Here is a 14,681-nt window from a genome sequence, read left to right on the forward strand (position 1 = left end):
TAGGCTGATTTTCAGTTACATTTGTATTTACAGATCTAAATCAGGAGTGATTGTGAGCACCTGACTTAGCTTTTTAAATGCCAACGTGAAAGTGAAATCAGCCAGCCTGGACACCTTTGATGTGCTATTGAGAGCACTGGCCAGACTGCATCAATGGGTGCGGGTACGAAGCTCAGCTGTCGCGCTCAGCTGTACTTGCAAAGTGGCTGGGGCTGTTTTAAAGTTTCTCTGCGACACTTCAGAATCCAAATGAGGACCTTTAGAATAACCTTGCTATTTTATTTTTCAGTGCATATATAAAATATGTAAAATGTGCATGTCCTATTACAATTAATGTTGAACATCTGGCACCTAAGAGGATATAAAGGGTAGGAGTTTGTAACTGCTAAAATAACTACAGAGCCTTTTACAATTAAGTGGTTTCTATTGTGACAGAGAAGATAGAATTGGTTGATAAAACCTGGGATGTCACACTCATTCCTGTGCGAGATGCTATAGTGTTGTGACATTATGCAGTGCAATTGTGGGCTTAATCGGAGCCTTCTGATTTCACACGAATTTTATGCTGCTATCTGCTACTTTAGTAGTGTTATTCCAGATTTGTTATAATGTAGATGAGGTAATGATCTTGCTGCAAAAAATTCTACTCAAAATACCTGTGAAAATTTAAATACGGAAAATGTTCAGAACTGGTTTCCAGTATCTTTACTAGCTTTCATTTCTCAGGGTGCAGAGTTCATTTAGCAGTACTCTTCAGGCAACCTTTTAACTACTCACTTTTATTCTAATTGCTATTTTCTGACAATTCATGACCACATTTAAGTTAAGTTAAATCACTGCAACTGTACGGTCCATTTAAAAGAAAGACTTTCCTGCAGCTGATGCATGTGACAGTCCCAGTTTGATGGAAAGGCTGAGAAACAGCTAAAATACGGAATATCAATCAGCCCATATCCAATGAATCTGCAGTTAACAAGAATGTAGAGAAATAAATGTTGCAATATGGGGTCTATACTTTACAGAGCGAAAGGAAAAGGAGAATAAGGCATGAAATGAACAATATATATCACATATGTATCAACAAAAGATGCAGTGTCTATCAATATACACAAAGATTGCCTATATTCAGATCGCAGTGGACAGAAACCTTGCATATTGGCTTAAGGTCACATGCTAAGAATGAATTTCTAAATACAAGGAAGCAAGCAAGCATTCAGTAACTTAAGTATTACTTAAATGCAAATGATAAAAATGAAAAATAAATCTTCCCTTTTATTTGCATGATTATAGTAGTGAGGCAAGTAAACAAGACTGAGAGCATTGCAGATTTTGAGGTGTTTGGTTCCAAGCCCACTGCCTGTTTGTGCTGTTGGTCTCCTGCCCCCACATCAAATACGAGGCCCGGCAGAAGGGATATGCAGTGCAAAATGAGTTTCAGCATCTGGCTCTTCTAGGAGCAGAAAGTGATTTCCTTAGCCGTGCTTTTGTTTTTAAGCAATTTCTATTTTTACAGTTATGCAGTTCCTAGCAAATAGACAAGAATATTTAGAAGAAAATATATTCAACAATATCTGTTTTTCTAACCCAATTTATTTACGGGAATGGAGGCACACATATAAAGGTAGATGTTGCCCAACACACCTAACATCTGTTACCAGACAGATTCTCCAGATGATGTTAATTCCCAGACAGTTATTTCATAAAAGCACTGTGTATGAGTATTCAATTTTATTTCTTGCCATCTTTTTAAAAAAAACTACTGGTGCTCTGGTTTGCCATATTTAGTCTGAGTGTAATATAAAAATCTAGATGGGGGCTGTAAATAAAAACTATGCTTTGCCCTGTGATGCAAAACTTTTCATCTTTAAAACAGTATGATTGTATTCCTGTTTAATGTAGCAATTTTGCAAATATGAATTTGAGATCTTTCATATCTTCACTTTACTTAAAATGGAAGGAGGCAGATTTTGTTGCATTTGTTACTGTAAATAGCTTGTATCAAGAACAGCCTCTGCACAAAAACCTCCCACCAACCCAGCGTCTAATGATTTTGGTGGACTATGGCCATGTTCACACTGCACAGCTGACCCACTTCAGTGCCAATGTCCCAAGCTAGGCGACACAGGCAAGACTGCATGCGCAGCTCTTAAATTGCTGCAGCAGAGCACCTACTGAACGTGAGTATTTCGCTCCGGTGATAGTCTGTATCCTGTTTCAAAATTTGGTATCAAAGGGAATTCTTTCACATAGTCTTTTTAGCCACCAGCAAAGTATTTACTCCCTGTGTTTTTTTGCACAGTTGCTGCGGACATGCTCAGTTACCTGCTGGCTTCTAAACTCTGCCAATATTTTTATAGGCTTTTTTCTCTCTTTGTTTATAAGTGCTTTGGTAGTCTTTTGAAGAGGTGTCAAGTACCAGGTGAATAGCAGCAGGCTAAAAACTACTCTATTTGTTGTCTAAAAGACAATGTGACCCAGAGGAATTCACAGCAAAAGCAGATTGCAAGATCTAATAAGGGGAAGTAAAATAGACTTGCCTTTGTCTAACCCATTCCAACTGCATAAAGGAAATAAGCACAGGTTTACCCTGCTGGGCTGATACTTTTCCTGATTCTGGACAACCAGCAGGTTTCCGAAACCATGAGCCATGTAGCATAACATATCTGATCGCAGAGCAGGCATTGGCTCTGCGTGCTGTTGTGCAGAAAGGCAGGGAATAGAGAGGCAAAAGTTAGACTTCAAGACAGTATTCCCTGTGATCTGCATCCTTGATGGAGGTATGGAAGGAGTTTAACATCATCAGAGCAAGGCAGAGAGATCACGTTCATCTGTTCCCCTCACATCTGGAACGTAGCACAGCCACGGAGAAACTGGAGAGACTGCCAGGCTGCCCTGGCCTACGCTTCCTCTTACGTGATCTTCCTTGCTAGTCTGACCTTTTTTAGTCATTATTAACTAACAATATTCCCGTGGGCATGAGAACAAGTTTTTTCAGTAATCAGGATTTTGATTCCTCAATTTACAATACTTCATTTTATCGCCTCCCTGGCTTGTACTTTGCGGAGCAGCAGTAACAATTTGCCTGCTGCTTGTTGCTGTTTGATCTCCAGCTGTTAAAAGCTTGCTCAGGCTAACCAGACTGCAGATTCTTACATGGACCAGTGAGCACGGAAGGGCCCAGCTCACGCACCTCAGCCGTGACCTGGAGGAACCACCGAGAGGCAAGCCACAACCGTTTAATCTCGTTCACTTGCAGTCTCTGACGGTGTTTGGGTTGCGGAAGGTACATCCACCAGGACCTTCAGACCACACAGGTCTTTGGACAGCCCTCAGATGGTTTCCATACTAAAGAAGAAATCAACATTAGTTGGGCCGCAAAATCCATACGCTACTTGATGAAGCAACATTATTCTAAATTGGGCTCGATGTTTCTGAGATTAATGATTTTCCCTCCTGTCCTTGCACAACACTGCAAGCCCTCTGCGAAGCAGCCAGCAGCATGTATAATGGATTCCAGACTTCTTTAGTTATAATAATATTATGGCTATACATGGTCCTCTTTGTCTCAAGTAAATAATAAAGTGATCTGCTATGACAAAATGTTTAAACATCTTGGGGATGGTTCTACTCACTATATACTATGACTTGCTTGATTTTTCTCTCTGACACGTTTCAGTCATTGGTTTCACTGCCAATTCATAGCATTTAAACTAGAACAAGAAAAGAAATTATAAAATAAAAAGCACTTACTTACATATTTTTTTAATCCAGGAAGATCCCAAACTGCTTTACAAACTATAGGTTAATCCTGCCATCTTTTTGGGATAATTTCTTACACTGCCAGTTCTCTGCAATAGGGATACCTGAAGTCTTCAGTGCTGCTGAGGTTCTTGATATGCAAGAATCACTTTCCTACTATCATCATATGTCTTCTAGAATGGGCGTGTTTTTTCAACTGTATTAGGATAAATGTAGTACAGGAAGCTAACAGCTTCAACAACTTCTGTCATCATGAAAACCTGCAAACTCTTTTGGAAAATGTCTTTAACCGTATTTAAATTTTTATGCCCTGGGATATATGCATATCTCACAGGATTAAAAAAAATCTATTTTGTATTTTCAAAAAGCTCATACATAAACAGTAACTGTTCTTATGGTATGATATATGCGTATATGTCTATATACACATGTGTAAGCGTGTATGTGAGGTGCTAAAGAAAAATACTTATTTTCTCTATGGAGGGAAATGCTGGGATAAGTTTAGGACACATTAAAAATGCCAACATAAACTGAAAAGTTACCAATGCATCTAAGAGGTTGGTGTCATCACCTAGAATAATGGAAATTCAGGTATAAAATACAAAAAGGTATTAATAGATTAGGCAATTTTAAAACCAGCGATGGAAATTGTAAATCCAGTAACTCCATTGCACTTCCTCACTGATAGTATGATTACATTTTGAGAAGACAGTACTGCGGTCATTCATCGAACATGGACTACAGCAGAACCGGACTCTGAAACGAAGCTCAATTTTTCTATGGCAAAATTACCATATTTTCATGTATATAACCTGCAGATTATCTAACAGAGAAATAAATAACCAGGCAACCTCCTCCTACTCCCCACTATCTTAGCAATTGCTGTAGTAGCAAGTCATTTTCTGAGGGAGCCGTTTACTCAAAAACCTCTTTCACATGCTAAACACGCTGCCTCACCAGTGCCTACTAGCTTTTTCTTGGTATTTTTAATGTATCCAACTCCGTGCTTGGTTAAGGGGTTGTGAGTTTCAGAAGTTGCAGGTTATAAGTTTGAAAATATGGTATCGCTTGCAAGTGTTTTACATGCTGAAATATAAGGGATAAAATTAGTTTTGCTAAGGAAACATCTACTTATTTCTTCCATTGAGCAATGAAAGGATTAGGGAAAAGAAGAATCAATTTTATGGGAACTGAGGAGAGCACAGATGGACAGTTCACTGGGGAAGGGGTGAGGGTTACTGGAGTGACTTATCAATGCTCATCTCCTGCAAACACAGGAAAAGGAGCATATGGGATATGCTCACCTGATCCTAACATACATTCCCCGCTTAATGCTTCAAATAAAGCAAAGAAACAGAACAACAGAAGTCAGTAAATGGAAAGTGACCAAGAATCCTTCAAGAATTATTGAATAGTCTCCTTTAGTTTGTAATGCTATGTGGGTATATGTAATGCCAAGTGGTATAACCAGGCTAGTATTTTTTACATATACATATATTCATGTAGTCGTTACATTTTTATATACACACACGTGCACACACACACATACTAAGCTAGAATACAACTGTTGTACTACAAACGTTGGTCTTAACCTGTACGGCAATTCTGACCGAAGACTGAGAAATCAATGTGCAAAAAAAAAGCTGAAGCAATTAGAAGAAAAAAAGGAGAGAAGAGGAAGAAGTGGAAAGAAAGTGCTTACAACTAAGCACAGGCAAGTGTCTATCTTAAGTAGCCCTGTTGGACTCTTCTGTTTGGACAAGGCCTGCTAGAATGGTCCTTAAGTCTGATCTGCACTGGATACAGCCAGTACCAGCTCCTATGCCGAACAACCTCCTCTTTCACTGAGCCTTTTCCTTGGGTCAAACTATCGCTACCTTTTTTATTACAAAGAATCTTCAACCCTATTTGCTCTAGATTTACACTTAAAACTAAAGGGCAAGCTAAGAAATAAAAGGACTAGTGCACTGCTGTCATCATCCCATCTGCAACACAGTGCTACCCAGAGGTTTCAGACCAAGATGAATATTGTGGCTTTACATGCTCTAGAGCCTTCAGGAACTGCTATCACCTTTTTCACCCTAGTCATTCTTAGATCACTTATTTTGCCAAAACTCAGCACTCAGCCTTCTGGAACACTTCTAAAATACACTGGTGACACTGTACCCTCTCCGCCCCCTTCCATATCTTTATGCTTTCTTGCCAACACAAAAGTCCCCACCTTTCTTGACATGTTATTCAGAGCATCATTTTATTCAGCTGTCTTCTTTGCTTATGTTTTCTTTGGTAAGAACAGTCCAAAATCATTCAATGTAATTTTGTTCTATGGCTATCAGTATTTAGTTTCTTCTATTTATATTGCATGTTCTGCCTGCTCCTGAAGTATGTCTCTCCCATTTGGTCCGGGTTTTTGGGGGGGGCTTTGTTTTGTTTTTGTAGCATTTAACTTTACAGTAGCCTATTTGTATCACCCTGTCAAGTGAGATCAAGCTACGCTTTTTTGGCTATGCATATAAAAAAACCTGACCTGGTTTTTACATTGTTTCTGTGTCTCATGCCACAAATAGTGTGGATTTGTGACATCTCATATTGAGCTATTTCAGTGTTGCTATTTATACAGTCTTTTAAAACCAGACCAACAGATACATAGATACACATAGCAATTAGTCTTCGACACCGGAATAAAATTAATTTTATAATGGTCAATGTAGAAAAAAAGAGTTGTAGTTTAGTTGTACCACAGAGTAGTAAAACTATTTAGCACTAAAAAATCGCTGCATCTATTTCTCTAATAACAGTGCTAAAAGATGACTTAATACATTCCAGAGTAAGAAATCACTCCTAAGTAGTAATTCTGTAAGACAGTTCATGATATAAAAAATTATATGCTAGAAATGGTGCCGTTCAGCCTGAATTTGCAGGCACTTCCAAATACAGGTGATTGTTCACACTACAGAAGTACAGAGTCAAAAAACGTATCATAATATGGCTTCACTTACTTACCAGGCAGATGTACTCTGAAAAGACATCAGGGGTGGGCTTAAAGCATCTCCTTTTAAAGTATGTATTGTCTGTGATGTTTGAGGCTGTGGCTGAGCTTGAGGCTGTGTCTCTGGCTGAGGCTGTGTCTGTACTTGGCTTGGATCCTGAGCAGGATTAATCCATCGGCTCTGTCCCTGTGTCATCCACTTTCCCTGGATTCCCCACCGTGCCAGGTAAAATTTGCAAATATCGTAGTTCATTGAAGAATAATATAAGAGGTCCAGTACCAGCAAGATCACCACAAAAAAGCCATAGATCCACACTCCTAACAGTGCGCTGTAGTTACTGAGAAAGAAAAAAAGGGAAAACGAAAAAGTTATTTCATGTATCAGCTATGGTCGTCATGTTAGTTTATCAAGGTTGGTTGTTTCATTAATTATATAAATATAATGTATAGATAGATGAAGCAAAAATTTTGTTCTAAAGCATGTGTCCTTAAGAATTACTTATTATTTTAACCTAAGTACTCCTATATGCATGACATTGGAGTTTTTTAAAAAATAAGGCCCCCAGTCTCATAAACATCTTTATTTCTCCCTCTCATCTGTGTATTTATATCAAGACATAAATTTGGTGTACAGTTAGCTTCAATGCTTTAAATGAGACCACTGGTACGTACATGGTTGATGGGTCATATGCCTTATTCGGCAAATTCTCACTCCCGGAGAGTCACCCTACTGAAAGTGACAGGGCATTTATGAAAGTGAGGGTTAACCATATGAAAATACGCTGTAATAATTGAGACCAAGAAGCATCTATGCTATTGAAAACATTCACTGCTGACATGCATTATAAACCACTTGTCTTAAAAGGTGTTTAATGTGCTTGGATATGCTCTGAATTCAATAATTAATTATTGTTGGATACAGAAGATACTAGTAAAGTATAGGCTTTCAAGAGCAACTGCTGAAGATCCCTTAGTTTGCTGGTAATAAATTTAGGAAGGAAGAATATTGACAAGATCATATTATACAATGCATTCCACAGGAAGGAAAATTTATACTACATTTATATGTATATGTTGGTGTAGTTATAATGTGTATATATAGATAAAGGCCATGAAAATTATCAGCTGCTGACACCGTGCACGTAGCTGTAAAGCTATATGACAGATGACTAAAGATATTAAAAGAAAGGGGAGGGGGGGAAATGAGGAAAAGTTATAAGGGGTCAAGAATTTGGAGATCAAAAAGGGGAGGAAGTGCTAAAGCTCTGCTGGAGATGCAATATTATTAAAAGAAAAATGACTGTCAGGTGTAAGCGCAGTCTGGATTGAAAACTGTCTAAGTGGGGAGGATGAGGTCAGAACAGAGAAGGAAAGAAATGAGTAAGAATGAGATCGTTAGGTGTACAGCGAAGAAGGCTCACCTAGACCTATGAGCTAATGTGGAAGTATGTGTACCAGAGACTGCAAAAACAAGAGCAAGCAGAAGGGATACTAGTAAAAAATGTCATTAGGAAGACAGTCTTGGAGAAAAATTATATCGAAATAATAGGTGGGCAACCCACATCTACGTGAATCTGAACTTACGTAAATAAAATTGAACACACACTCAACCATGCCGTCTTTCACAGACTTTCAGAGAAACTTTGAGGGAACTGTATTTTATCAGAACATTGATCAAAATGGAAGTGCTGTGAGAAGAAAAAAGGCTGAGAAGACATTATTACAGATGCAAGCCAGAAAGATATTTTGACATTTTAAAAACATGTCCCAAGCCTTTTTGGATTTAAAATATTTCAAGTCTCTGCTTTGAACTTTTGTATGACTCTTTCATTTTATACTTTTTTAAAAAAAATCAGGATTTGAAACAAGAAGTCAGATAAGAAATCAGAATTTTAATTCTGTGTTGCTGCCTGTCAGCACTTAAGGAGACTGATTCTCCTCTCCAGGGAATGATTTTTCCATTACACAGGTATACCGTGCTTAGATTAAATGAGGTTCCACAGCAAATAACTCTAAGTAACATGTGGAAGGTCAGAGCTGTTAATGGGTCCCTTCCTGTGTAGCTGTAGGATTACGCAAGCCTAGGATTTTAAAGACATTTCAGTAAATTTCCAGGAGGACTGCAAGTAGACAAAATAAGTGCTGGTGAAAACCCTTAACTCAAGCATCTTTGCCTTCACTAAAGACTTACTTACACATGCATGTCTAACTTCATGTAACAGTGGGTAGACCTTTGTAATGCATTAAAATCCTTGCAGTCCAGGCACTTGAAAGTGTAACAGGATCAGGTTAATCCAGGCTGTTCAGCAGTGCTACTCTTTGACTTTCGGTGGATTTATGCCTATTGGGGTAAACTCTTCTATTTTCTGCTAATATAAATAAAAGGGAAGAGAAGGCTGGGGAAGTCAGGAAAAAAATCCTCTGTAAGAAATCTTGTTCTTCATCACTAATGCCAATAGGATCCATTTTACAAATAAGTGAGCTGTATTTGATCCATAGTAAGAATGGAAATATTAGAAAACATTTTTGTTTTGGCAGCAATGTGAGAGGCAGGAATGTTTCTTATAGTCAGCTCAAAAGAACTTGTTTGTATTTTAGGTATTTAGTTTCACCCCTCAAAATTTTGGTTAGTGAAAATTAGAGCTATTTTGAGTGTTCCAATTTAAAGCAACAATTTATTAATCATGCCATATGTGAGTTATCCATCTGCTCCTTCTAAATAACATCTGTTTCTCGCACGTACAAAAATGAAAGACTGCTTTATTTTAATTAACATACAGTGGGACAACAGCACTATCAAAAGGGCCTTATAAAAAAATCACAAGCAAAATTGATCAGTAGTAGGTTTTGTACACACAGGGAAATTCCGTACTTTGATGCTTTCTGTTTCTCAAACTATTAAGATGGTAGAAAATATTAATTCTGCTGATGGCTACTGAGTATAGTAAAAATTAAAACTTCCCTACAAATTAAGAAGATGTCTTAATTAGAAAATAAACACTCTTACTTACGCTGAATAGCAGTAAGGCCAGAGACACAGAAAAGAACTGGGAATCAAAAAACTAATAGGATTTGCTGTCATTTCATTGAACTGAATGATTTAATTGTAAAAGTTTCATCTTGCAATCTGATTTTCCTGTACTTCTGTGCAGAAGTTTCATTTCAGTTAAAACCAAAGTGTGAACAGATTCCAAATTTATCAAGATTCGAATGATAGGGCTTTGCTCCTTCACAGGGACGATCAAGTACACTAAGTTGTTTTTGTGTGGTTGTATCTCCTCTCCCCTTCTCCAGCTGGAAAGCTTGCCCGGCCCTGCCCTGCTAGGGCTCCTGCCCTTCCCCATCAGTCACTGCGGAGGTTTCTGTTTAGGTTCAACACCAGGCTTAGCAATACAACACTGGAAGTGACTCCTAAAGCTAGGTTGCCCAGTCCTCTGCTGCTGCTGGCACAGAAATACAAAAGCTAAATCTAGAGTAAAAGTTACAGGACAATTTCCTTTTAGCTTCTCTGTGAAACAGGGCAATTCATGGACCTATCAGAAAAGCTTAGTAGCTCATTATTTTAAGACATGTCTTTTGTAGAAATATGATGTATACATGGTATAGCCTTTAGACAGAGCCCACTTGTGTAAATGGAAAGATTTGCTCTGACTTCAGGGAGCCTTGAACTGGGCTCTCTGAGAACAAGAAATACTTTTACCATCCATCTCCTCCTACTCCATCTACAGAATGCTGCTTAGATTTCTCTAACATCCCTACACACAAATGAAAGGGCAGGTTCTTTTATTATTATTTTTACCCATGTGATTCCTTCCATCTAATTAATTAATTTTGTGAGACAGATGACAAGCAGGTTAGGACCAGGCTATATTTTTTTTAGAAGAGTTTGTTGGTTTTTATGTGCAGCACATGAACAGAAAATAATTCATTTGGGAATTCAGGCTTAAAAAACAACAGATCAAAACAACTGTGAGCAGAATTCTACAGCTGCAGACTTTAAATGTGGAGAGACGGCCATGGAAACTGTTTTTTTCCCTATTCTCCTTCAACAGGGCTGTTACTTGCAGTAGTAACATTTTTTAAATGTTGCCCCAAGGAAATGCAAGCTTACATCCTAGCAAACGCCTTGGTACTTCTAACACTGAGGAAATCTGTGCGGTTTTTGCATGTACACTTTAAATGTGATTTTTTTTTTCCTAATTTGTTTTTACTATTATCTCAAGGCCCTTGCCCAATCCTGTGTTTTCCTGTAGAATCTGGTAATGTAGTTCCTAAGAGGCCTTCCCAGCGAAATTACATCTTTTTGCAACGGCTGGTAGTGGAATTGATGCTTTTTTGCTTTTTTCATTGTTGTAGAGATGACTTTCTGGAGATATTTAAGCAAATTCCAGCTCTGCAGGGGACATGCTATACATGGAGAAAGATAGTGCTATTCTAGCCTCCCACTGCTTTCGGTGCAGTGTCGTAGTGTGGTGTGCAAAAGCCATTCAGCCCTGAAAAACTTGAGTAAGAGATAAGGAAAAACATGGATGCATTACAGACTGCCATAATATTGTTCCAGTATCAGAGGAAGGATCCCTAGCGTAGCAGTACTGCTGATAATCCACCAAAACATGCATAATAGAAAACCTGAAAGAGTATGAACACTAGATTCAAGTGAATATTATTTTTAAGAATAAACAACTTATTAGACGAGGTTTTATGGAAAAATACTTTGAATGGCAGAACTTTTCTTGTCTTTTAGACATTACTAAATGAATTGTTCACATTCAAAAATATTGTAGACTGATTAATCTGCATGATCACAAAGATGTAATAGGCCAGTATTCTGCACTTATAAAAACATAGAAATCTTTTGTTACAGTAACGTAAAAATTGTAAATAAACCTGGCTATAGTTATATTGCATGACTGTAGAAGACAAATGTGTTTTTTCAGATGTGCCATGACAAAGAAGTTACAAGTCACTTCATTAATTTTTTCCCTCAACTGTATTATAAAACAAGAAATTTATTTTGATGATCACAAGAATGACTGAGGGGAAAAATAAACCAAATAATAATACTGAAATAACCCAAATAATAATATTGAATCACTCTTCCCTGAAAACTATAATCCTTTTTTTTCAGTTCATTGCTATTCCCATATCCTAAATCATTCTCCCCAGCCACAGTACAATAGGTTTCATCAGAATTTTTTTCAGTGGTGTGTGAAATTAAATCTAAACAAAGAGCTGACTTTGTTACTATAAAGTAAACCCTGGACCTATTAGAATCCAAATAAAGTTCAATTATCATGTATGTTAAATAAAGTCAGAGTGTATAAAGTAAGATGCTCTTTACAATGTTTTTAGTGTAGGCACCTAGGCTTCACTTCTCCTCGACAGCACACCAAATTTATCAGGAACTTTTCTACCTCTCTCAGTGTGCTCAGGGTGAGGAGATCTCTCTCCCTCTGTCTCACCACACTGGTGGAGTTTTATGTAGAAAGTTAACCTCTCTTCATTTTCCTGGCATCAGAAGTGGTGTTTCAGGAACTTACAAAAAGGTAATGGCAGTTCCACTCTTGCACTTCTCTAAGCTGCATCTCCAGAAGCTTTTTATTGTATTTAGCATGGTTTCACATATCTTCACAAAAGATCAGCACATAGCTCACGTCCACAGGAAATTCTCGACTGAAGACATATATGGTCAACAGTCTGCAGGTGGCTCTCAAGCATGAATCTTACCACAAAGACTACAGAGGTAGCCCTTTCTCCATCACAACTGAATGAGCTGACTTTTTAAAAAAAAAAAGAAAAGAAAAAAAGATTGCTAAATGAAAACTAATGTAATACTTACACTGTGCTCTAAATATTTTCATTAAAATAAATACTGTAGTTCACACAATACCAAATTAGCTTCTTCCCCTTGAGGAACTCCTCACACACAACAGCCCTATAATATGAACAGCGCTATGTTTACTTCTGTGGGTGTGCGTGCCTGTGTGTGCACATGTACAGATGCGAGGGGGCATGTGAACAGAGAACGCAGGAAGCAGAGAAACGTTCTACATCCCAGGGCATATTTTGCCATCAGATTGTACCTGTTCTTGTGTGCGTGTCTGCTTTGGGAAGTGGCCGATTGCCCTGTCCATTTCAGGTTGTTGGTGAAAGGAAGAACAGAAGGGCCTTACCTTAGTAAGCTCTGGCCATGACTACATGAGTAGCTGCTGAGATATTGGAAAAAGCCCAAAGCATTGGCTTTCTACTTGGCTGAACTACAATTGGCCAGTAACACCCCAAGCTCTGTGATGAAGCTGCCTGTTATGCAGACTTGGTTGCTCAGCAGCGTTGGTGCAGTGTTTACAGAACAGCAAGGGAAGAAATAAAGCAAATTTGTTGCGTGCAAGACAAAGAACTTCCTTACTGAGAGTCCTGTGAGGACCTCCCTTCAGGCAGGCATCCGATTGCTGCTGGGTCATCCCAGCAAACAAAGGGAGAGCACATCCTACTTTTACCATGGAGCGTATATAGACTATGCATTGCATGGGGGCACTGGGGCACAGTGTGGTTTAAATTCCACCAGGTTGCCTGGAGGTATGTATGTTGGCAGTGTTGGGTAGCCCGAGGTGAGGGTACTACTGGTTTCTAGATTGTCCGGACTGCACAAAGGGTGGAGAAAATGGACGGCCTTTAATGGGCCTGCTGGACTCAAGGGTCTCCCCTGCGTTCTGCGTGATACGTTCTCATGATGTTCTCAGATGCACTACAAGGCCAAGGCAAGGAAATCTCACCCCAAGGACACACCTGCACATACAGTAACAAGACGGTATAGATCCACATTGATTTAAAGGTATCTTATATGGGTAGAGTCTATTTTTGTCTTTCTTTTACACTACACAGTACACGGACTTCTTTATAGTAGGTGATTGTCACATTAACACCTGTAAAGTTAGAGTATGCTGTGAGAGACTGAAAGAGTTAATGTCTCAAACATTGTGGTGGGGCAAGTTCTGCTTAAAGACAAACCCCGCACAGCAAGAAACCCAGGTGGAAAGCCCATCAGCTCAGACCTCAGCAACAGGAGGGGGGAGGGTATGCGGGGGGTGCGCAGCTCCCTGTTCTGATACAAAGATCAAACAACCCCCACTTCTGCAGGGAAGAAGCTACTCCACAAACCACCCCCGAGCCCAAGGGCTCACAAGCTGCTCATTAACCTGAGGAGTTCGGGTGCCTGCCCAAAGGAAGGGCAAGGATGGTAAAAGGACACAAACTGAAGCCCCGGGTATGCAAGCCCACCAGGACTGGACCCTTTGGTTGACTGAACCCAGGACCAGTGAAATCTTTCTCTCTTCCTTTTTCTCTGTCTTCTTCTCTCTTTCCTTTTCCACAATCCCTACACCTCATCCGTTTCAAGATATAAACCATTGACCAAGTCTGAGACTAAGAGTGGATCCAGCCGCCCCTGGGCCCTTCTCTGAGGAGGAGTCTAGAAAGTGAGGGGGTCTGATCTGAACCTCCTGACTCAATGGGAGGGATCTCCTTATTCCCTGAATCAATGTACATGGTTACCAGGGGTTACATGGTTTGCAAAAGTAGTCCTATGCCAATTCCTGTTGTGAGAAACCCTGCCACCTACTACCACGCCTCCCCACTTCAGTTTGCTTCTGTCATGAATAAAATCTTTAACTGATTGTTTGGTGTCGTTTCACCTTAATTTAGCCTGAGGGAATTTCAAATTAAACATGACACCCTGGTCTATCCAGTCTGGGTCATGACATATGCAATTTCTACATCTACGCAAGATTCAAACTCCTCTAGGCAGAGCTGTACGAGAAGTGGTTGTTAAAGAAGATGGCAGTTTGCTAATTCCGTGAGCTGGCTGCTGCTGGACGCAGCTGCACACAGTGAGTTAAAAGAGCTGACATCAGTATTCCCGCACCATAGTCTCCTA

The 14,681-nt window shown here is 39.2% G+C and overlaps 1 protein-coding gene across 8 annotated transcripts in view; it reads right to left on the reverse strand.

Moving 5' to 3' along the window:
• Positions 1-14,681, reverse strand: part of SHISAL1 (shisa like 1) — a 197,126-nt gene that overhangs the window by 22,492 nt on the left and 159,953 nt on the right. For 6 of the 8 annotated variants that reach the window (XM_049821420.1, XM_049821426.1, XM_049821423.1 and 3 more), the window contains 2 exons: positions 6,763-7,086; positions 5,064-5,093 (listed from right to left, as the gene is read on the reverse strand). In XM_049821420.1, the coding sequence (XP_049677377.1) occupies positions 5,064-5,093; positions 6,763-7,086 (354 nt within the window). Of the gene's footprint in view, positions 1-328; positions 3,346-5,063; positions 5,094-6,762; positions 7,087-14,681 lie in introns of those variants that run through there. The other 2 variants (XM_049821427.1, XM_049821428.1) reach the window with 2 other exon arrangements.

Source organism: Accipiter gentilis, chromosome 18 (assembly GCF_929443795.1).
Source record: "Accipiter gentilis chromosome 18, bAccGen1.1, whole genome shotgun sequence".
NCBI lineage: Eukaryota > Metazoa > Chordata > Aves > Accipitriformes > Accipitridae > Astur > Astur gentilis.